Source organism: Cygnus olor, chromosome 1 (assembly GCF_009769625.2).
Source record: "Cygnus olor isolate bCygOlo1 chromosome 1, bCygOlo1.pri.v2, whole genome shotgun sequence".
NCBI lineage: Eukaryota > Metazoa > Chordata > Aves > Anseriformes > Anatidae > Cygnus > Cygnus olor.
The window spans coordinates 29,703,043-29,728,804 of NC_049169.1; the positions used below are offsets into that span (position 1 = coordinate 29,703,043).

General features: G+C 35.8%; 1 protein-coding gene across 4 annotated transcripts in view; it reads left to right on the top strand.

The window, feature by feature from the left end:
- The window catches only part of IMMP2L (inner mitochondrial membrane peptidase subunit 2), a 468,784-nt gene that overhangs the window by 266,244 nt on the left and 176,778 nt on the right, over positions 1-25,762 (top strand). The window contains exon 4 of one of the 4 annotated variants that reach the window (XM_040550667.1): positions 3,021-3,074. The exons of the other annotated variants lie outside the window; for them this stretch is intronic. Coding sequence (XP_040406601.1) covers positions 3,021-3,074 — 54 coding nt within the window. The remainder of the gene's footprint in view (positions 1-3,020; positions 3,075-25,762) is intronic. 4 annotated transcript variants of the gene reach the window in all.

A 25,762-nucleotide genomic window follows, 5' to 3' on the forward strand; every position in this document is an offset into this window, starting at 1 on the left:
GGTCCTTTTCCAAGTAGATTGCTATTTCAGTTGAACCTGAGAGTCTCCATGAAGTTCTACATTAGCTATAATAAGATTCTTAAAGCATCCCAGCTGTTCTTTCTCAGAGCGAGAGAAAAATACATGAAAAGCTTTGATTTTCCTCCATCCTTCCCCTCCACAACCCCAAGCTATTTTTTTTTACTGAGTCAAACTATTGTCATTGACTTCCCATTTTAGATTATTCATCTTTTATGTTGGGCATGCCTTTTATGACGTTTCTCTACACAGCTTTTACCACAGGAGCACCTCAAATAACAGGTGCAGTACAAATATAAAGTAAAAAAAAAATGCATGATTGAGAAAAAGAAAATTATATTAGTGATATACACAACCTTTACAAAGAAAGAAACTGACTGAGTTTTTACTATGTAAATGAGATGCATGTGAGAAAATTTTAGATAGGTATATAATATTTTTTTTGTTTCCTTTTGGAAGAGCCTCTAATCAAATAGTAAGTATAAGAATGTTTGCAGAATACTGTAGATGCATTTTGAAATGCTCTCTTTGCATTGGGATTTTGTCATTAATTACTGGTGCTGGTTTATGTGTATATTGTTTAGAGGATAATTATTAAGCAACTTCAAAGGTGATGACATCTGCAATGCCTCTACACTGATTGCAACAGCTAGTTTGTGCAATTTAAACACAAAATATGTCCTAAAAGTATTGTGACGCTTTGCTGTAATATCACTTGCTGCTAGTGCTTGTTATTTCAGAACTGTATTATTTCAGAACTGTATGTAAAGTAGGAAGTGGCTAGAAAACAACTATTATAATAGTAGAAATAACACTCGTATGATAGCTGATGAAATATTTTTTCATGTTTACAAGCTGTACTTCAGGAGTTGCATTCAGTGCTTTATTATCAAACAATATTAAACATTCATTTTTTTTTTTCCTTTGGGATTGTGTTTGTACAACTGTGCAGGAAAGAAGATTATAGGAGATTAAAGAGTGGTTGTACAGAATACTTTCATCATTTTGTCAAAGCTTTTAAATTCCTCTGTTCAAAAAAAATTTTTTTTAATGTTTTAAATTTCATTAACTATTAAAGCAGATGCTTTTAACCATTGTATCGACTGCAGAACTCTGCTTTTCCTGTTAGTTGCAGGTTTGTTATTTGAACTGACAATTCTAATCTTAATAAGATCTCAATAAGAATTCCTTTAATTCATTTCCTGTTGGGACGTTAAAAAAAAAAAGAAAAAAAAAAGACTAGTAAAACCCCAGTTTGCATTTGAAAATCATTGCAATTCTAGTCTCTGAAATTGAATCTCATATTTGAGATTTTGTCATTTGGTAGTGGTGCAAGTACTTACTATTCCTTTTATCTTCCTAGGTTTTTAAAGTTTGAAAAAGGAAGAAGAAAAAAAAAAAGGAGATATAAATGTTCTGGTCTTCTCTGTTTCTTTTGAATTTGCTTCTTGTTCTTGGTCAGTGGAAGAAGAATGCGTTTGACCTTAGGCCTGCAATAGTAATACACTTCTAAAATAAGTGCAAAATTGTCTTCTTTGACTGGGAATCCCTGGAGAAAGATACTGTCAGCCACTTTTCTTCCACTAGCCTTTAGTGATTGAAAGTTTCATCTCTGTGGGACAACCTGTGTGAAAATTTCCTTACAAGAGTCTGAGGCTCAAGTGGTCTAATTAAAAACAGGATTTATTAACAGCACAGGAGCAGCTCAAGATTAGAAGAAATGTTTTGCATAGTGTATCTAGCCTGACATCATTCTGCAAAACTCATCTAGATAGATCTCCCCTGAGTTTAGTTACAGTGAATAAAAATACCTTACATTTATAGAGAATCTTTTTTTTTTTTTTTTTCCCCCTGACTTTCATTTTAGTAGTGTATTTGCAGAAATCTTTCCTTTCTGGGGACTCAGGCTTTCGTTTTTCTTCTTTATACTACACTCTTTTACATTTGTGACCTTTTCTGTTGTTAAAGATTCATTTTCATGTTATTGTATCAAGTCACTGGTAGAGTATATATATACCTTCCTAAGCCATGTCACCCTATTCCTGATGATGAAATTCAACATCCTTTAGAGAATCTTGTTCAAATAAATTAAACAACATTTATGAGTGGTCATCTGGTCATGTCCACAGTCTGGGTTATCTGCAAACCCCACCTGTGTCTGCCAACTGAGTGGTCAGTGAGCAAGGCAATGGTTTAGTAGTGACAACACTGCTGATCAACCCCTTGCTACTAAATGATAGTGGTTTTGATGACATTATTCACTATTGCCAATAGGACTTGTTTCCCGTGCCTGGAAGATATCACTGAAAATAACATTTCCACAAGAGTTGTCCCACCTATGGACATACTTCCACAACAGCCTTGTTAAATATGTTTAGTTTTCACATGCGATTCATGCACCTTAGTTCTGTAGCTCGTAATTGGTGAGGCCATCTTAATGGCATGGGATAAGTAAGTAAAATAGGGTGGAATCCACATGTACAAATATTGCCAGATCTACGGTGTCTGCTGTACCACACCACCTTGGACTGGGTGGGCAGCAACTGAGGAGGCAGCAGCAGTCTTAAGACAGAGCAAATAGTGAGTTGAGCTTAGTGAGAGTCAGAATATTTCCATCTTTCTCAAGCAAGTCTACAAAAAGTTGGGGGTCATTGACTTAACTCACAGGTGTCCCATTGACTAAGCTCTGGGCTATAAGTAAGGTATTCCTAGGCAGAAATAGAAATATGGTGTGTTCAAACTATATTCTCAATGTTGTTCTTTTTACTCGCATTCTGCTCTGTGGAACTCTTATGTAGGCATGATTGGCTGATACTAGAACTGAACCTTTCAAATGACAGGAATTCGTGATACTGGAGCTCTGATTGGTATGGGAGTGCTTTCAAAATTCTACAGGTCTTTCTCTTCCAATAAAGACTCTATAATGGATTTCCATCTTTCTTTCTTTTTTTTTTTTTTTTTTTTTTTGTTGGATGCGTGGTTGTTATAATCACCTCACCAAGCACTGAGATGGACCTAAGCCTTGTGTTACTGAACTTCTTATTCTATATCTTAAGGTACATCTTGGGTTGAAATTTCTTGGCTATTTATATGTAAATAACTAAACTTTCTGTAATTGCTACCAGAATAGTCTGCTTTCAGCCCAGTAATCTAATCTAAGTTGCATTTTTTTTCTTCATTATCCATTCATAATGGCATTTGAGGGCAAACAGTTTGATCCATCTGTCAACATTACTTTCCTGTGTAATAACTGAGAAAAAAAGAAACTTTATTTTCAGGATTGAATGCAGATTTTTTTATTTTTATTTTTTTTGTTAGCAACATACAGTGTTAGACATGGCACAACTGAGTAGGGAGCTTTTAAATGAAAAGAAAAAAGGATTTAAATTGTTTGCTTAAAACAGGCATAGAAAGAGAAAAGAGAGATAACTGGGATTTACAGGAGATGGGAGACCCAGAACAGTACCTTGAACAGTACATCAAGCAAATAAGTTTTGAATATAAAATTTTGGTATTTAGCATAAAGGCATATGTTCCACCACAGAGCTAATTCAATGCTCTTTGGAGTCAATGGAGAGCTTTCACACACTCTGGTGAAGTTAAATCAAACCTATGTAAAAGATCGTTGTGCTGCTACAAAGAGGACAGTCATATGTTACATCCAGAGAATGTCCATATTGAAGGGAAAGAAATAGCTATTTAAGACCATCCCTCAACAAGAAGTGACACTGATCTTAATGACATTGATATTTAAATCCATTTAGTTACATCAGTGCAAGTTCTTCAGTGTACTCATTTGAATCTACTGCAACTGACCTATATCAAGGGAGTTTTACAATATGGTCAGTTGCCTAATTAGTTTAATTTATTTATAGATAACACAATATGATTGTGTATATACAATTGGGAAGTTATGGGCAAGTAACTCATTTCTCTAGGAAGAGCATTGGGTGTGGAAGACCTCAAAAATAGTTTTGAGAGAGTAGATGGAGGAAAGATCAGTGTAACAAGAAAACAATGCCAGATCTCAGAATAGACATAAAAGTAGTTTTGTCAAGGAGACTTGTATTTCCGGGTGGCATCATGCAAAGAGACATTTTGCTGAGTGATTTTGAGTCCTTGTACTGGGTATCTCAAAGAACTCAATTTTAGAACTTTTAGTGGATTTGGCACATTTCAGTGGTCTGAGAGGAGAGAGCCCTGGGTTGGCACAAGAACTTCAAGAGCACTGTTTGCAAAACCAGCAGCAAGGAAGAGGGTGATTTATTCAGAAATACTTCATGTACACGCTACAAAAGGGTGGAAATGTGTTATTATTCATAGCAGAACATTACTTACATTAGGTATAGTGGGAAAGTTGAGTTTTTAGTTTTGCCCAGAGTATGTTAAGAGTATTCTTTTATGAAAAGCATGGAAGAGAATGTGAAGTATTGCTTGAATGTTGTTTGCGAGTTGGTATATGTAGACTCATGCATGTGTATGTTAAGCTATTACAGGCTTGTAGTTTAAGTGTTATGTATTCTCAACGTAGTCTGTTAAGGCACATTGCAGATTCCTGCAGAGGGTAATTCAGAGCATCTAAGCTAGATACCGAGGAGCCTGACAATGAGATAGTATCCCTGAAGGTCTAGATGTCACTTATCAAAAAGTGGTACAAAATGTCTCATTTATGTTCATTGTCATTCATGCAGTTTTCATGAACTCTTACATATTTTAGTGAATGTTCATATAGTGTGGTCAGTGAAGAATTGTGAAGTATTCATGAATATACATTCATATTTAATAACTACTCCCAAGGGGTTCTTCCTGTTCTGGTAATTTGTGTTTCATATTCCAGCTCCCGTCCTTGTGAAACAAATTGTGTCAGATTCGACAGGCAGAGAGACTGCACAAAAGATTCTGGAAGCTGGATAAGTTGCTTGATGTTTCAAACATAGCAACGTTCACAGTCTGAGTAGTGCATGGCCAAAATTTCATTAGACCTTTTCCGTGGGAGACATTTTTCTATTCTGTCATCAATCTGGTAACTATCTTCTGTTCCTTCTCCCACAGAAGTCTTCTTAGCTAGAGCCTGTGGAGTAGCAGTTTTGTGCCAAACACCTGTGTAGTCTGGCCTTAAAGCTAGTTTAATCAGTTTGATCATGCTTCTTTCAGGTCAAGAAGTGGTTTTCCCATGGTATAAAGACAACCTGTTAGCCTGACCTTGTCACTGTTTGATTTAATGAGAAAGTAGTGCGGTGAAGACTAGAAGGTAATCTTCAGTGTTCTTTGGCACCAATTTTGATTTTGGGTACTCTTGCAATGTACTGTAAATTAAAGATGCCTTCAAGCCTGGGCAGATGAAGGGAATGCAAAGGTAACGTGCACTTCAGTTTCCGCACATTGTTACCTACTCTTCCCAGAAGAAAGCATGCAAATACCTGCAGATTATTGTGGTGGGATTGTTACAAGAATCTATGAAAGTCATTTGTCTCCAAAATGGTTCACTATAGCGGCAGTTTACATGGAACTATTTACCAATACATACCTGAAAACATTATTCCAACCAGGAAAATTTTGTTCATTATAACAGCTTTCTAGCAATCGGAGCTATTTTCTGTAATTATCCAACAATGTTTAGGCTCCAAAGGGAGACTTGCAATGCTTGATAAACCTTAAAGAGAAATGACAGTATGCCTTCAAATGGTACCTTGGAGAAAATGCTGCAAGAACATATTTTTGGAACAGAAATATTTTGCTTTTCCTTCACTGTGTTGTCTAAAATGGATAGAAAATGGACAAAAAATGTTATAAAATAATATTAATCATATTACATGCTTGGAAAGCTTAATCATGAATGAAAAAAAAATGTTATCAAAAGTAGGATTCCTCATTAAACACTTGATTGTTAATGATTTTTTTTCTCTGTCAAGTCTGAGAGAGAGAGAAAAAGAGAGATGAGACTAATATTTTTCATTTTGGATGATGCACTCATTTACTAGGACGAATCCTCTTTTCTCTACAGAAGCACATATGGCAGCAGGAAGCAAAATAAATCTGGTTCCTTTTTGTACAACGGAACAGGATGTGGAAAGCTTATGTTAGAGCGTAAGAGGGATGCAGCCTTTTGCATTAGGGACATATGCTTGAAGGGGATCCATCTGTACTGCTGTGCAGGAGTGTCACTGGGGCTCTGTGACTGCACTGGGTGGGAGCCAAGGCTGCTACTGCTGTAAGGGACTCCGGCCATCTCCCACCTAGTGCTTGGAGTGAGTCAGGGTTCTCTGCCGTACTGAGGGCTCCTTTGTCAAATTGACCTTCTTCACAGTGATGCTTGGTTTGCTCTGTGTGTTCACAGATATATATTTATGTTTTAATTTCTCCTCAGATACTTCCTGGAAAAAAAAATCTAAATATCTATTCTTGGGCTGAAACCCAGTGTCTCCCAGGAGTATATTTTCATGGGTGAATTTTGAACCCCTTCAGAGTAGAGAATTTTAATAGTAAAGAAATTTAATTTGAAACTCAGAACAGAACTTAGTTACTGTGCAGCTGTGACACGTTATCTGAGCTGAATAGCATGCACAATGAAGAGCTTTCAACTTAAGTGCCAGGTAAACAGGAAGCAAGAACATTTCTTATTCTTATTCTTGAAATTCTTTGGCCTTAAGCCAGTGTGCTTAGCATTCCATGATTAGCACTTTATTTTAATACAGAATTATTGGAGTCTGGACAAATAGTAAACAGTGATTCAAAGTAGAAAATTCTAAACTACATGAAGGAACTGCCACTCACTGACTATAACTGTCTTTGGTCAAGGGCCTTTCGAGGTAGTTTGACTAAAATTCAAACCACACAGCTATTGATTAAATGTCATCTTTTAGTCACAGGGAGAAGGATGTTTATGTTCCTTTTATTTAATTTTCTTTTCACTTTTCTTGCCCATGTTGTCAGTATATGACTCGACCTATTGCTGTAGCTGAGCAGTTATAATAACATAGGAAAAGAAATTCAAACATATTTGCATGTAAACTGAAGAACTGACCTGCTTTATTTTGACTCACTGCTTCCCTACTGTTTTCCAGGCATTGATAACATACTTCTGTTTATTATCAGAACTGCCACTGCTGAGGATGGTATGGATTAAACTTTACTACAGTGTTGTGATAGTATGAGATTGCTCTTTCAGTGTGGTGAAATAAATGTTTTCATCACTGCCTTAAAATAAATGCATTCGGTGCCTTGAAGGTTACAATGCAAGCAAACCCAAACTATCTTTAGAAACCTTCACTGCATGGAAATAATTTCTTCTTCTTCCTAGTGAAATATTGCTGCCATTTCATTTGCCACAGTTTCTGTCCTATGTCTGTCGTAATGCCAGTAAGTGTTATTTTTCATAGGGCCAAAATCATCCTTCAACACTGTTTTCTTGCTGAAGACTCAGCAGCCTACCATTTGCATAGTTACAACCTGCTCTACTCAGTGCAATGTGCTGCTCAGTCCAATCATGTTCTTAGAGTCATGGGGACACAGGTGAAGACCCCAGCCACGTCCCCATTCTATTTCAGTAGAGACATGTCCTAATTTCCTTGGAAAGGAGATGTGGGTGCCAGTTCCAGAAAGGACATGTGTGTGTCACCTGTTGTAGATGATCAGGAGACCAGAACTTCAGGACCACTGCAGAGGGCACCTGTCTTGCTCTAGACCTTGTGGTCAGGACCTGTCGATCAGAATACCAGAGGACATAATGAGCACCCCATATATACCTGTCTCTGTGTCTTATAATAAACAGGGGTCCAAATACTGCAGGGAGTAAATATACATAGGTATCTACATCTGAAGTGCAGGCTGGGAAGATTGTTTCCCTGCCTGATCTGAGAAAACAGAAAACTGATTTATATGCTCAAAGATGCACTCAGTTTCTTCCAGCATTGTCTGGAATCCTGTATTGGAGCAGGCATAGCTACTTTGCCTGAAGCAGAAAGCATTCTCCCAATGGTATCTTTAAATAAAAGGCAGTCTGTCCTTTTCTTGCTTCAGTGGTACTAAAACATTTGTTTTTGCTATGTCCACAAAAAATGTATGTGCATGTGTCTCTGCATTTGTGTTGGGGTGGTAGTGGTATTAATCACTGTTCAGTTTTCTTTTCATAGCCTTTTATAGTCAAATCATCCTAGTTTCATCTGAGATTACAAGCGCATCAAGCAAGGAAAAACCTTTATTTTGTGTGTTGAATAGTTTCTAGACTACTGACAAAATTTGCAAATAAGGACTAGCTTCACATTATACGAAACAAATGGATTGTGGGGGTAATGTCATTTTACATAGAGAAGACAGGAATGACTAATTGGGTGTATGTCATTGAAACAGAAAATTAGTTCATTGGGAGGACTGAGAATTAGAAAGGTTGTGTCAGAGTATAGAAAGTCAAATGATTATCTCTTTAGAATAATACTATACAGGTAAAGATATATAAGTAGTTTAAAGATACCAGAATGATAAACCACAGAAGTAATAGAAATCAAACCTTAATAATTTATTTTCAAGCTCTCTGATGAATAAGATTTCTGCTATTTTAGTCCTATGAAGTCTTTGATATGTCTTGGGAACACTGCAATTAAAGTCAAGCAAAACATTCAATCACCAGCTATGATGCTCTTATTATAAGTTATTATTAAGATTTTAAACCAACTCTTATCCGTAACTAAGATGAGAGGAAAAAAGCCCACCCATTTTGGCCGTGTTAGATTTGAAATCAGTTGTCATCTCTTGTTTGGCTCAACACTTGTGTGAGTTGGTCTTCATGATTCATCAGCTTTTCCGCTGGTAGTCCGTTTGCATGTCTGCAGCAAATTTTTAATTTTCTTTCCCTTTCCCTTCTCCTTTTTCTCTTCTTATCTGACACTCTCAAAGCATCTTTAAGCTTAGAGTATTATATATTTTCTTTTAAATTTAAGCTATTTGGTTTAGACTTCAAGATTTAACAGAAGCTTTACATAAACCTGAGCAACTTATGTTCATATACTAGTTTGCTATCTCACAAGAAAATCACACAGAAACTGAAGTTCAATAGTCACTATCTCTGTATCTACATATTTCTTAAACAGATTAATGCAGTATGCACACATTTGCTGGATATTATTAGTAATAGTGGGGTGTGTCTCTCAGATCACTCTGGTTTTGCACAGTGCAGCTGAAAAGCAGCCCAAAGAGGGCAACTGAGTATTTACCTAGGCCAGAGAAATCTTCCAGTCAGATGAGACCAGTATAATTTCTCCTTTTCTCTTACCAAAGAAACTGTGTTAAGAGCTGACCAGAGAAAACATTTGTTATTTTTTTGCTAATTGGCATCCAAAGACCCTTTTAGAAATCTCTGTAGGTTATAAAAGCAGATAGGCTGACCTCTTATATATGAGAGCTAGTTGGTTCTACAGCTTCTTGAGTTTTTAGAGAAAGCAGGAATGTGATAGAAAGCCATTGATTTAAGTAAGCATTGTTAGGTGTTGAGTCTGTCACATCAAAGAAAAAGTCCTACAAGTCCTTTACAAGACATGTCCATAAATAGAATCATTCTGGAAAGAATTAAAATCCTGTCATCACTGGAGTATGTTGTTTTTTACCTTAATAATTCAGGTTACTAAAATTATTGTAGTGCTATAATGATGCTATGAGGTAATAGCATGCTTAATCCAGATATCCTAAAGCTTTGGGAAGAGTAGTTGACCTGTGGAGGTATCATGTTTTATATTGTCCTTTATTTAAAATCTGGGAATATTTACTTAAGTTTAAATGAGGTGATTTTATTTTTAACTTACATAGGAATTCCCTTAGAAATACATAAAGAGTTATTCGAAGAAGAGAGCTTAGTGTTCTTCATTAGTATTGTGAATATAATTAATAGAACTGAGCAAGTGAAATGAATTGACATTTCAATAACTGTCCAATGGACCATGGATTTACTAGTCTTTTGTTTGAAGCAATTTTGATCAAACTTGGATCTGACAGGCGTGAAAATAAATGAATTCTCTAAGTTGAAAAGGTTCTCTATTGTCTTATACTCTGATGCAAAGTAGCCTTGTAATAATTGTAGTTACTTTGGTATGATGAGGTTGGCTAGCCTTTCAGTTGGTTATGGTAGTCTAGTTGAAAGGGATGACTCAGACTGTGCACTTTACCTATACATGCAGTTTTTTTCATCATTTCTGTGTGTATGTAATCACTAGAGGCTGTATTTCTCTATTTACAGGGTCGGTAATGCAGGATTGCATGTATGTTGGCTTTGTTCAGTTGGGCTCGTGCTTGGGGGCAGTTTAGTTTTTGCAAGTACTTTATTAGTAGCGTTTCTGATAATAGAAAAAAGAGCACCAAATACTTCTTTGTTATGTGGACTTGTCATAGAAGAACTGTATGTGTAAATACCAACTTTGCTCCCTTATGCTATCAGTAAACTTGCAGCTAGGAATTACTTGCCAGAGTTACCATAACAGCAGTCCTTTTGTTCATGTGTTGTCCCACTGTCATTGTGAGATTTAAGCTTTTGTAACCCTTGTATGACTGCAGCCAGGGAATAAAATTGCTGTCAGTCTTGCATATTGTACTCATTTTGATAAGCTAAATTAAAATAGCTGACCCATTATAGTATCAGTTCTTTTTTATGTATATCCCTGTATAACATATGCTACATATTTCTCATCCTGGGAAAAAAAAAAAAAAAAAAAGGTGTTAATCGGGGCATACGCTGCCAGAAAAGAGCAAGGATGTAATCAAGACAAGGTGGCTGGAGTAGGGTTGAAAAAGCCACTCTGACAAGCATTGGCATATCACTAGGTGACATTGATTAAAGTAAACAATCTATGTTGCAAGATTGATGTCTGCATATATTGCATTTGTATAATTCATGTCTATTTCCTTCAGACTGAAAACTGAAATGGCAGATGATGAAATATGGAAGTTTCAGCATAAATGTTGAAAAATAACAACTTCAATATCTAGTCACATTATGCTGCAGGTTGTAACAGTAAAAATGAACTGTTATCATCAAAGTCATTTTTGTGTAGAAATTATATCTGTTGGAATCCTAAAAAGCATTATTTAAAACAGTTTTATTGGCTTCCTTTAGCCAGGGCCATGCCAACCATAAATGCCTACTTGCAAGGTAACAAATAGGAATCATTTCCTATCTATATGAAAAAAATCATGGTAAACTCCCAGGGATGCTCTCACGTATTTAAAAATGACTGCCTAGGAGAAGAAATATTCAATTATGGAAGTAGTGGGTTAACAATTTATTTTCACAGTATATATTACTGCATTCTATTTTTATTTTATTTTTTTCCAGATTGAACTTCCAAGTCTGGATCAAAAGAGCACCACTGTTGTCACACACCATATGTTTTTCGTTTTTCTTCACTTAATTAAAAAAACAGAGGAGAAAAAACATGAAAAGCTTGATGAAAATGATTACAGGGTTACATTGTATTACTGTTTGCCCAAAAACACATAAGAGATTAGTACTGCAGTTGCAGCACTACATTCAGCTGTATAGTGCTTATGCTACAGGTGAGTGTTTATTCTCTGGGGAGATTGATTTCACTGAGCAGACAAGTATAATTGCTCATCAACGTTGATAAAGGTTTTGCAGTTTGCCAATGTGATTAGATTACAGTAAGATACTACAGCTACCTCTGAGGTCTGCAGTATGTTAGTCTGCCGTATTGAAAATCACTGGTGTCTAAAAATATCAGGGAAATGTACAGTGGTGACTCAGGAGTGACAGTTGGATGTAGTTCATTATTTGTGTGTTTGCTACGTGAGATGCCAGCTGTATAAAACTTGCTCCCACTTCTTAGAATGGAGAATATTTCAGCTGATTTTCACTTATCTGAGAATCCAGCAAATGAGCTACTATTTGATGAAATAACTGGATATTCTTCTTTAAGTTCCTGTCTGAATAGAGCATTTAGGCAAGCTGAAATTGTGCTCATCAAGTAACATGGTATCTGCATTTCCTAGGAAGTGATGGGAATGAATGTAATTGGTACTATCACAAAGTGTGTTGCTCAGTAACGTACTGGCATTTCCAGGGCAATAGTACAAAGTTGTCTCCCCCTACATTTGGGAAAAGGGTGCTAGAATGCACCCACTGCTTCAGGAAAATCTGTCTCCCGCTGTCCCCTGCATCAACATTGTATTCTTAAAATAGTCTTAAGTTTTATCCTATAGAGATTTGTTTGTTTGTTTGTTTTGTGCTTAATATATTTGGAGGCTCCCATGGAAATTGTTATGGCTTTTGTCTAATCCCAGACTAAGTTTATTCGTGATAATTTTATGGTCATCAGTCCAGCGTCAACATCTTCTATCCTCACAATATTTAAAGAGATCAATTAATGCCTCTTTTCACCTTTCACTCCATGTGCCACCCCCCTAGTTTATATAGAAAAGTATCATCATGCAGTCTTGTGTCTGCTTTGTCAGGCAAACCAAATGCTGTTAGTCACTTTTGTGAAACAGTGTGTGACTTTTGGTCTTGCAATTGCCTCTCCTTGTCATGTGTTCTGAATTGCTTCAAAATGGATGGCCGGATTTGTATACGGTGCTGCAGTGATACTTTCCAGCCTTTATTGCAAATAGGCTACAGGTATCTTTTTCACAGCTGCATCACAGTGGTGCCTTGTAGTCACCTTGACTGACGGTTATGCCACGTTTTATTCTTCTGCTCTTTTGTGTCTTGGGAAAGTATGTTTATTCTCCATAGGTATGAAAGTAAAATTTTAGTTCTTTGCTGTGTTTTGATTTTTTTAAAACAGCTGTTTCTATAACTTGTATAATATTATAAGGAGATCTTTATTAACAGCATGAACTTTTAATATTAGTAATTTTTCTATTGAAAAATCCTTAAGAGCACACATCTAACATTTTTGGTTTTGGTGAAAGGGTCTGTTAAGAATAAAATAAGGAAATTATATGATTATATGTTTTTATAGGCTTTTGTTTTTATATAAATTGAGATAATTTGTGCTGGGTTGGATCTGGCCTTCATCAAAAAATATGTAGAGTTCCTGACACCATGACATGGGAAATGTCTTAATACTCATCTATAGAACTACAGACACAATGATATGATTAAAAACATTAACTGTCCAATTAGAGCTAAATTGCATGTCAGCCTACGGCAAGTTTGGTTTAATAATGGATATGATGATATAGAGATTTTATTTCTTAATTCCTATGCCAATGAAAGAATATATTTTAAAAATGTGAGTGTAGTCTTAAAACATTGACACAGTGCATGAACGAATTTCAGGACTGATTTTTAATTTCTCTTCAAAGCCTGTTGCATTGCCCTCAGACCACAGAATTTTTGATTGGCAATGAGAGCCCTGTATGTATGTAAAATAGATTTCCTTAGGTTATTTTGCTGTTCATAGTGTGGCCAACTTTCACTGGGCAATGGTATTTACCTTCTAACAGTCTTTGGGACCCTGTTAGGCTCTTAAATAACTGCAACCAGACCAATGGGACTGCCTGAGACAGGAGCCCATGACTTTCATCTTACCATTGCTTAGATCAGTGATTTTCAACATTTTAAAAATTGAAAAGCTTTTTACAATTTTCTGATGGAAGTGAAGACCCTGGAATGGTGCTTCTATTGAAAATACAAAATCCATTGAAAATAGGCCTGCATTTCACCATCACCTCACGCAGACTCCTTACAATAGTCTACAGCACATCTCTTCCTCTCCCCTTCTGTTCCCCTACTTCTGTTCCTGCACCAGTTAAGCCCTAGGGTTTAACAAATGACTTGAATGTCCCCTCTGTATCTTTAAAAAGTTTCCCCTGTTATATTTTATATCTGAGATTTATGTGGAGGAGAGACCTGCTGCAAAAAGGGCCCCATCCACCTCTCCAGGACTTTCTCTCTCCTGGCGTACCCAGTTGTTTTAGGAAGGAGAAACTCTTCATCATTTGTTTTTAGTATCTATTGCAAGAAATATGTAGCAATCAGCGTATGGTGGAGAACAAGCTGGGAGGTTCTCCTCCATCATAGTCTTTGTTAGCAGTGCAAGCTGAATAATTCAGTTCTGATAAATAGAAAGGTAGGCATTTAAGTAGAATGTGGGATTTACATTGAATTATGTAAAGAAAACTTATTTTTTATGTTATGAGTCAGACTTCTGGCCCATCTCTGACCAAGATTCAAATTGGCATTCAGGCTAACTCCTAGATGTTCACGTGGCATGGCAGAGAGTTGGCTGTATCCATGAGATACTTCTTCATTCTCATGAGAAGTTATAACGTAAAGTTTGGACATGAAGATTTTAGACACTGGAATAAAATACAATTTTCATGTAATGACTAGAATGAAAACTCGGTAATGTGAAGCCACACTGATTGCACCCAAATGAGATGTGACCAGCTCAATTTCTTTAATTAACCATCAGAGAAATTAACAAAAATATTCTTAAACCTGTAATCATCTCTAAATGACAGTTGGGGTTATACTTAGCAAAAGTTAAAAAATCAATATATAAATAGTCATATTTTACTACATTTGGACTCTTCTTATGAAGGCCACATTCTACTGCCAGAATCAGTTTGTAAACTGTGTTTTCCGCTTCTGAGTGCCCTGTGATTTGACAGTTCTATCTTATGAAATGCGTAGTATTAAATGATAATCCTATATCAGAATTGGAGTAGGTAAGTACAGCCATTGTGAAATGATGTGGTTACTGCTTATTGTGGTGAGCAGCTTAGGTTATAAATGAAATTGTAATAGCTAATACGGAGGGATTATATTAATGACGAAAATCACTAAGTAATCATAAATGGAATAAAAAATAGTACAGTGAGGAAAGCAAGATGAAAAGAGTCACAATAATTCTTTCTTTACATAACTATAATAATGATATATGCTGAATTTCACCCCAGTAGATTTTACAAATGCTTATGACAGAACATGTTTGAACAACAGAATATCTTTGTTCCCTTGAACATCACAATATTACAATGATGGGCTGTCTGATTTTCTAATGAAGATGTTAACATATTGAAATGACAAATTTAATGTCCCTTCCACAATATCTGTACTCAATAACGTCTTGCAAGAAAGGCAGAAATTTCAAATGTAAAATTTAATCTATGTGTTAACCAAATTCTGCAAGAGCTGTATTTTTTTTTTTCCACTAATTTTCACTATATTAAATGCAAGACATGGAAAACTCATTCAGAAATATTGTACAACCTGTTGTGAAAGACAAAAAACAAAACAAACAAAAAAAAACACCTACAAAACTTATTTGTTACACCTTATTCTTTAATCCAAAATAACCTGTACGATCAGGTCAGAGGCCTACCTTAAATACCTCAACAATTAGATTAAACACACACACACACACACAAAACAAACCAGAACAAGCAAACAGAAAAAACATGAATAGTAACTATAACCAATAAAGGAATGAAACTGTAGTTTTTGTGTGCTGAAGATGATCTCTCAAAATGGGTGAGATGTACACTGGCACTGTTTCTTTGTTATTGCTGTTATTCATAACAGTCTTTAAATGCCTTTCACCAGAATAGTGCTGCATATAAAAAAGGCTAAAATTATATTTTAAAAATGGTAACAGTCTCCTTCATTGGGATATATTTTCTAAGAGGTGTTTTTAGGCCTGCATCTGAAGAAGCTTCATATTAATATCTTCAAATGTCTTACCAGTAGTAGTGGAACTTCATCCTATCCGTTCATGCAATTTTGTCTGAAATATGCAGTATGGTTGACATCGTTGCATTTGTAGTTCTAGCATGTTGCCTCTGCAACGTACCCATTCTCAGGAGCATCTAAAGGGCAAACATGAAACTAGATTTCTTATACTGCCCTGCCTGAGGGTCAATAAGAAAACATATTTGCCCTTTTTGAGAAAATGGATGTGATTTAATAAGTTCAGGAATTAAGACAATTCAATAATTTGGACAGAGTAGGCTAGCAGAGCTAACTGTTGTTTTCTTCAGTTGCTATTGCATACATAACACATTTAATGGCAAAGTATTTGCTAATTTGTTGTTGTTGTTTTCCTCGAGAGGCTATTACTTTCTCCTCACTTTCTTCTTGCTAGTCACAGTGTTTTCTACTATTTTTTTGAATTGTTTTGAAAATTCATTCAAGGAATTCAATGAATTTTCACTGAATTAATGTTGAAAATCCACTCACATTTGTTAGTGGGTGTGGCCTGCAACGTATCATTCAGTAGTCCTTTAGTTTATGTAGAATGTTTTGATTATATATTAATTAGTTATAGTGTAGAGATTCTTGCCCGTGAATGGAAAATAACCAGTCATTCATGGATAACAACAAGGTTAGGTTAAAGCTCAAGTAGCTACAAGTTGCTTGTAATTATCTTTCATTTTATATTTCCTTTCTGATCCAATGAATATTCACCAAGGGAATGATAATTTTAACTAAGTGATTTGTAGCTGGATGTTAGCCAAATTGCTTTAACTCCAGGGACTGAATGCAAGTGACATACAAGGACAACACTAATATATTCACTGTGAAGTTGGCAATCTGAATAAATATAAAAAGTAGTAGTATGCCTGAGTGTATCCTTAATCATAAGTATTTTGATATTGGCTTAGAATTTTGATGCATTTGGATGAACTTTTCCTGTGAACAAATGCTCAAATGGTCTTATTAAAGCTGTCTAATGAATCTGCTCTATACTACGAAATTCTTGCCAAGACATTTCGAAGTGCAATTAACTAAAAGAAAGGTGCAATGGCAGAAGTTATTTTCACAGAAAAATAATATATTTGTTTTATTCAAACTTCATTCTTAAAGTCCCTGGTGGTGGCTGGTTGCCTTAAAAATGCTTTACTGTGATATTTTGTTGGATAACAATAAAACATCTGTGTCATACTTAAAATGATAGTGAAGGAATAATTCCCCTGCTTATTACTAACTAGAAAGTCTGTGGTTTCAAATGCTGTAGCGTATTGCTGTATTCCCATTCTGCTGCCAAAATTAATCAAGCATCTTTTGCTTGTCTCTGGATTGTTCAGGTAGACCCCCCAGAAGGTCTAAAACTCTCTTCTCTGGAAAAGGCAGCAATTAAAATAATGTATTTCCTTTCAAAGAAGACTGCTTCAGGCCTCTTACTATTCATTTTAGTCAGTTTGTCTTGAAAATCACCTTCCAGTTTCTGAATGGAAAGTTAAACAAATCATTGGAAACAGACACTATACCATACTCTAAAATTCTCTGGTTGGTTGAGAAACCTCAAAGCATGAGCTGCATTTGAAGTCTAGGTTATAGCTTATAGTTTGATAGTTATTTACAGCTTTCCTTGTTCTAGTCCTAAAGATTTCAGATAAGAATTACAGGCTTGGTCTTGGCCTGGCTTGATCAGGGGAAGCTTTTCTATGATTTATTTCTACAGAGCTAAACTAAGTACTGTAACTTAGTTTGCATTAGATTGATATATACTTGAAAATGATACCTTCTTCTAGAGTCAAGCAAATTGACCTTGGCTTTTAGCTTTTAGAGTAGAAACCTGCTTATTTGGAGGTGAAGAGCCCAAAGTGCACATGGGTAACGTACACATGTAATTTCATGTTGTTTGATTTTTATTTCTTAAAGAACAGCTAATTTTTCAGGGATAGAGACTTCCGTTTTCAGTTTACATCAATCCCTTTTTCATTAACAAAACAGAACACTTCTATATTTTTCTCTGTATCATTGCTAATTATGTTTTTCTGTGCATTATGTTGATCTTACATTCTGTTGTAAATCTTTTCATGTTGCAAATTTCTTTTCAATATTGAAATATTTTCAGTATTCCAAAATCAAAATTTTCATGTGTGTCAGTTTCTAGCATGTCCTTTGTTTCACATTCTTCCTGCTAGAATCCTGTTGTAACTTGTAATTAGAAACAGGCTGATTTGGATGCAAGTTCGCGTCTTTGGAAGAGAGAAAAGTACAGGCAGTTGCTGGTATGTGGAGAAAAGACAGTTTCCACAGTGAAACCCCCCAAAAAAAGAAAAATTACATGGCAAAATAAGGTATTTTCATGAGAACCTTTGTAACAAACCTCAGTGACAAACCTTAAATGGTTCAAGTAAGGTTAGGTAGTATGACTCCTGAGAGATCACTTCACCATCTTGCTTTAACGATTTATTTGGTTAGAATTCAGTATTTTCACATGCTCAGTCCCTTTACTAAATACAGTCAAGCTGTTATTTGTTTAACAAGAATTTTATTTAGAAACCGCATGCTCATTTTCAGTTGCAATACATTTTTTTTGTTTGTGGAGCTTTTGCTAAAAGGCTTGATATCAAATGTTAGCAAATAGCTTGGAGTCCTGAAGAGGATGATGTGGAAAACAGCAGATTTTCAGAAGCTTATTAAAGAAATCACAATTGAGCTTGTTGGGAGACTTTATTCAGACAATATTATGGCCAGGAAACTCTGTGGGTAGATAAGTAGATAGGCTTTGAGTAATGTATTTTGTCAGAAAAATGTATATATATATATATATATATTTTAAAGAAAATATAAAATACTTGGTCATATTCTATGTGCACGAGCTTCTACTTAATGAAGAGAAGATATAACTCCTACTAACATTCTCATTTTCCGACCATCTTTGAAGATGGTCCATGTGTTGTAACTGATAGGAAACCTCTAGAAAGTGCCTTCCTCCTGAGCAGAATCAGAACATGCTGCATGCAAGCTCTTTGCCTTGCTCCAGGGGAGGAGTGGTAGGTGTGTTGGTACTCTAGCTTGAAGCTTGCTGTGAGGGTCACACAGGAAATTTCTGGAAAGAAGGCTGGCAGCACCACATCATTTCTGCTGCCTTTTGTGCAAGGAGAATGGGGCAGGGCAGAGAGAATTTGTTCTTAAATACTGAGCTCATTCCTCAGACCTGGGTGTCTGTGGGCTATCTGTGTGATTCTATCTTGAGCACTTTACTTTACAGAGCCAGAGTTATTAGCACTTACTGCACAGTGAAAAATGTACCGGTCTGTAGAAGCTGGAGAATCACTTTGACAAGTAACCTTATAAATAAACAGTGGTTAATTGCAGAGGCCTCTGATATTTCCATTTCAATGAAACCTACTATTATGGTGACCCTCACTTTTACTAGATAATTTAATATCTAAATTTTAATGATGTGTGATTACTTTGTTCTGTTAGGTATTTAAATATGGCTTGATATTCTCTTATTTTACAAAACCTTGAAAACAGTAAATATCTTTATGTGATAGTTAATTCCTTTATGTGATTTTTCAACTCTCAGAAAATCCAATATGCAGTTATGCATGTAAATAATAGGTTTGTGCAGTATGATACTGTGTATACATTATCTATCAAATCTGTTTATTCCTACAAGACTTAACTGCAGCAACTATTATTCAAAGTGAGAAAATCTATTTAGAGCTGTCTCATTGCCTTGTGTAATCTGCTAAATCACTTGTGGCCACAGTGGCCATTTATTGTTACAGTAAATAGTGTAAAAATTCCACACCCACCTTGGACTGAGAAAACTCTCAGTCCAAATCTCTCCCAAGATGGACAGAACAAGCATTGCCCTCCCTCGCAGAAAAGAAGTAAACTGAAACAAACTACTTTGGAAGGGTGAAGGTAAGACTCTGAAGACTTACTTTTATTAATTACAGAGAAGGAAGAAGTGCATAACAACTTCCCAATTGTGGCCTGCAATCAGAGTCTTTTTAAGGTTTAATGAAGCAGAGTACTTGAAAATAGCAGGAACGTAGCTGGGTGAGTGAGTGGGTTGGTGATCTGAGAGAGTGTTGTTAAGCTGTACACAAATGATGATGAACACAGAGGCATTGATGCAGGAGGCTATCAGGACCCATTCCTTCCCCTGCTGTTACCGTAATTATTATGCCCCATAACCGCCAAATAGGAAACGATACGTGGTGGATAACAGGCTGTTTTTAGTAAAGTTGTTCAGTTTTAACTTCACTCACCAACTGGAGCAAACCAAACCTTAAATTTACTTAAACTGATTTAAGCAAGGACTGTGTTTGTCTGAGTGTAATAAGGCAGTTACAAGGAATTGAGCTAAAGCAATTTAAATAGTTACTATCCCTCTACAAACGTTGCTGGTCTCAATGTAATAATAATAATAATTAAAAATTCTAATATTTTATTTCACATTGCTTGACTAGTTTCATGAATACTGTTAATCACTGACTTCAACCAAATTGGTAAATTCTCCCAACGTTTTCTTAAACCATCCCAGTTGTAATGGTCTAGCCATCCCATAACTTTCTGGTTACTTCAGAATAAAACAATTTCTGTCCTTCTGCCCATCCATCTGTTCCATCCCACAGTTAATGATACCTTAGTCTCCGTCCCACTGACAGGCTACATTGTGCAGCTTTAGGCATGTGGTTTCCTTGTTGTCCAGCGTAGGAAACCTGTGAGATTTCCTCTTTTCCCCTCAAAGTGGTAATTTTCTTTCTTGCCCTGAGCTGCTCATCTAGCTTTTGGAATGGTCTCACCAGCTGGCAGATGCAATTGTTTTACTCAACACCCAGAAGCTTTCATTTGCCATCCTCAAGAAATAGCTGTTTCTGCTACGCTGAATCAAGAACACGCATGGAAATGACCTAGAGCTTTGTTAAACTGGTTTAAGCTCAACTACATTTGGGAATTTGAATTCGTTTAATTAAATTAATTAAAATTTACTTTAGCTACTTTGAAGCCACTTTGTCAATGCTAATCAGGTCTTTGTAGTGCTTTAGTGCTGTATGAATTAAGACAAAGGCATTCTGGCTTCGTGGGTGGCAAGACCGCTTAAAGAGTTGCAACAGAAATCCCTCAGAGAGCAACAGGAGAGAAGGGACACAGGGAGCTGGGGGCAGCAGGGTGACAGGGCAGTCCCTCACCCCCAGGGTGCAGCCCCTGGACAAGCAGCATGCTGACAGCCAAGGGACGTGGTCAGAGCAGCCCGGAGTCCAGCTTGCCAGACACATCTCCTTGTATGAGGCAGGTACAGGGTCAAACTGGCAGGTTAAATTTGAGGGTAGGACCGTCAGTCCACCTGGTAGGAAGGAAAAAAAAAAAAAAGCATCTGTAAAGCACTCCCAAAAAAGGTACTATAGTATTTTCTCATGACAAAGACTATCTCTGGATAAAGAGAGATGTATTGATTATCTCAGCCTTGTCTTTGCTGTTGAATGCACACTTTCACGGTCCGTGTCAATTCAGAAATGCAAGATCAAGTGATATAAGCACCTGCAGCTTGTGTGTAGCGCACAGTTAAGGGTCCTTCAAATAGATATTGGTTGACAAGCTCTTTTTTTTTTTTTTTATACACCTAATGACTTTTGTACCCACTTTGAACTAAGCGAAAAAGAAGCTCTTAACCAAGAAAATAATGAGGCCCTCAGGTGTCTTATGTTGGGTATCCAGTACCACTGCTCATTTTATAAAATTTCATTTGAACTATATTAGCTTTCTAAAATATGTATGATTAGAAACTGGTCAGTTGAGTACAGGGATGTAATTCCACACATAATAAAAAACATTAAATACACAGTATGCACTAGTGTTTATATATCTAATTTTCTTGCCAACATTTATTATGCTTTTTAGGGTTTGTTGTATTAAAATGGGGAAGGCCTTTTCAATTTCATTCTTACATTTTCTGCTTCAGTACATGAATAAAGACATTGTGATTCAACAGTTATGGAGAAGACTGCATCTGTCTCATTAAGTTGCTTACAGTCTAAATTTTTTTCTGGAAGATACGTGATTTCTCACTGAACTGCTGGCAGCAATCGAAAACACAAATGAACTTGGCAGTAAAAATTCTAGTTTATACATTTTTTCTCTCTTTCTGTGTTATCTCCAAAAGCTACCTCTTGATGTCATTAATATTTTAAGGAAAGAAAAAATACATTTGTTTTCATAATATGGTTATAAGTTGTTATTGTAGCTTACAAAATTGTTCTTGAGTGAACAGGGTTGTATGTACTGTTAAATCTAATCTATGCAGTTTTTAATTATTTACATTTACCCTTTTATGCAAGTAGTTTGGGATTTTCCATAAGCTGGGAAATATCATCTTGTACTTTTAGGAGAATAGTTCTATTGCCTTTTGCAAAGACCAGATGACATGCCATCTTCTCAAGGTTGAGAATATATTTATTAGGACAAATGTGACCTGAGATCTATCAGTCAAGGTTGTTGTAGAAATTTATTTACTCATCCAACACTCAGCTGGATGGGCCAGCACTGAGCTGATTTTTTTTTTTTTTTTTTGTAATGCAATTCTTGCGACTTTGTGACTGTTTAATTCACAGTTCCTGGTTTATGCTTTCTTAATTATAATCTTTATTGTTTATTTGGGTTTTAAGCTGTTAAACAAGCTTCCTTCTAGCCTGTCTGACCTTCTTTTTAGAATTTTCTACTTAGACTCCAATGTCAAAAATTCACATTAACATTTACAATGCACCAAAAAAAAAAAACAACAGACATTAAGAGATAAAATCTGTTAGTAATTTCCTTATTTCACACTCTCACTTAAACAATGGCCACAACTTTTCTTTAGGTTACACCATGGTATATTTTTTTACACTTTTTTTTTTCTTTACATATTTTTGTCATTTTTTAAAGTCAGTTTTTCCTCTGGCTAAAACAGCCACTTCTTCCAGTTCACCCAAGGTTTAGGCGTGCAAATGTAAGTTAGTAGAGCAGAAGAGGGGAGGGGAAAGTTTAAAGAAAAACTTAAGAAAGTTTAATGGAGAATAATGTGAGGGGAATGCCATTTTTTACCTTATTTATTTTTTTTTCAAACATAGCATTAAATTATTCAAAAAGTGGTCATGATACTGCTGATTATATAAAAGAAAAAAAGGGTCTTGCATCTGTCTTTGGATTGAATAACGACTTATAGGATGTAAAATAAACTTAAGTGTTTGTCAACCATGTCTTGAAAAGGGGGAAGATCTTCTGTTCTTATACCCAGCATTTGTCATGCATAAATGTAGGCAGTAGAAGTGATGGTAGCATTGCTAGCATGTGTATACAAACCCTGGCATGTGTCAGAAAACAAACTCCATATTATTTCCTTTTCTTATGGACACTGAACTATAAAAAACAAAGAATTGAAAAACTCTGAGGAATAAGCTAAGAAACCACTTGAAATTTTCTCACAATTGTGCCACAAGAATGACATATACATAGTAATCATATAATTACATACTACAAAAGTTAGGCCACTAATAACTTGCTTGCATTACAGAAGTTCAGTTGACACAATGCCATGTTTCTTTGAGATGTCTAGCCTTGAATGTGCTTTAGATTCCTGCCTTCCATTTCAGTATAGGTATACAGGATGTATTTTTTGCATGGTAGAGACCCCATGAAGAAAATGCGTATTGAAGTTATGCAGTTATCTTTATTAATCGTAGGAATTGAAAAAGAGCATGAATTAGCCACGCCATTCGCAACAATTTTTCAACCAGTTACAGTCACAGTGTATAAACAAATTATCGATGGGATAAGAAGTCTGTATATAATATTATGTTATGTACTTTCCTCTCTCAGTGGAAGACAAAATATAATGTACTATGGTGAGGTATTTCAACTATTCCCTTTATGTATATTTCCCATGGTTTATTTATTAAGTAAAAATATAAAAACAAACCAAAATGTTTATTTTTCCAGATAGTGATTGTGTTGGCTGGCCTAATCCAACTGTAGATGTAGCAGATGTTGAGAGAAGGCAAGTGGAGAGACAACTGTGCATGTACCAGCAGTGTAGCCCTGCGATGCCTATGTGGGGTTACAGGTCAGGGTCTATTACGGGTCTATTCACTTCATTCAGAGAGATAATACAGACTAATCCTAGCAAAGACAAGTTTGTGAAAGTCTAAAGGAAGAACAGCTTTCTTTTTTCCCTCTGAGGAGCTGATAAACAGGCGGGAACTTGCGTGAGTTCCTGTTTGTTCCTATACAACATGTTTAAGTCACAAACATCCTTGCCTGCTGAGCAGTCCTTGCTGTCATTAGTTGTTTTGCAGTTGGTGACTCATCTTGCCAACTTGAACTGATTGCAACTTAAAGCTAGGAAATGTCTTCTCTTTCAAATGTGACAACTATATATGTATTTTTAACAATGTTTTGATTATGTTCCGATTATTTATTTTTGAAGACTATAAGACTAGTCCCAATGCATACTGTCTGCATAGCAAACTTGAACATCAGAGATGTGTGCACAGGTAGCTTTTGATCAAACATTATAAATCACAAATATTAGTAGTATTGTCAATTAGGGCTTTGAATGTACAGAGTTACTTAAGTGCTAAGTGTTAGCATTGCTAAGTGTTAGCATTGTTACCTCTCAGTTGAAAAGAGACACAGTCTAATCCTGAAATGTATGCATTAAACAATCCTTTAACCAAAATATGTAGACACCTTTTTATACTCTCGTATAGTTTCTTTCAAACAAGTAAGGCTTATTCTTAGAATCATAGAATCATTAAGGTTGAAAAAGACCTCCAAGATCATCTGGTCCAACCATCACCCTATCACCAATGTCACCCACTAAACCATGTCCCTAGGCACCAAGTCCAACCTTTACTTGCATCATCATGACATCCAACAGCCCTACTGTTGTATCATGTCCTAAATGTTGCCAGCTTGAGTTTTAAGAAACTGTGTGAGTAACTGTTCTGCAGTGATGCATCATTTGGAGCATATATACAAAACCTATATTTGGATTTTGAGACAGAATTATCTCAGAACACCATGCCATACAACTCTAATACATTTCAGTATATATATTTATGGTCTTTGTCTGCAACAAATGCCTATTGGGAATAGATAGTAAAATATTACTGAGAGAATCCACATCAAAAGGTTAGACTGTTCTAAACAATTAAAATTGTGTTGCAATAGGCACCACTGTTGTAAAGATCTGTATTGTTTCCACAATTTTCTTTCCACAATTTTTTCCACAATTCCACAATTGTTTCCACAATTTTCCCTTGATATTTGTCTCTTCATAACCCCAGTAATGTGTAGCGCTGTTCTTGCTTTCTTAAGGTAAGGGGCTGAAAGTGCTTCTCTCAAATGGCAGTTTGTGTTTCAAACCTGTTTTGGAGATGCACTTGTCATGGAAATATGAAGTCTTAAGTTTAAATGCCAAGGTAACAATGCTAAGTTTGAATTAACTGAGTTAACTGAGTTAATCTTTCTGTGCTTTTTACAGATGTTCTGTGTCAACAAGACATGCAGTATCAACACATTTCAGAATCTGTCAGTACTGTCCAAAATACACAGAATAATATGTGAACCACATATTTATAAGATTCAATCCAAAATCTAGTAGAAATTCTTAAAAGTTTTGTTAATGCTGCTGCATATCCTGCATTTATTCCTCCCAGGTTTTCATGCTGCTAGCAGTGATTACATTTCCAACCACTAAAAAGTAAAGAATTGTTTTCTTCCATATTAGTTTCTTACGCAAGCCTATATCATCAATACTCCTAGCATGAATTTTATTTGCTAACCTCCTGACTGTTTTCTTGGAGGGGACTTTCATCCTTTTTTCCAGGAAATGTTCAGAAAAAGAAAGCTTTTTTAAAAATAAAATGTGGATCGACAGACTAGAGAAATGTTAAGCTGGTATAAACATTTTGACACTTATCAAAACTGTAGAATTCACCTAGTTCTAACATGGATTCAATCTGAAAAGAATAAAGATACAAAATTGATAACTTATTTGAACTTTTG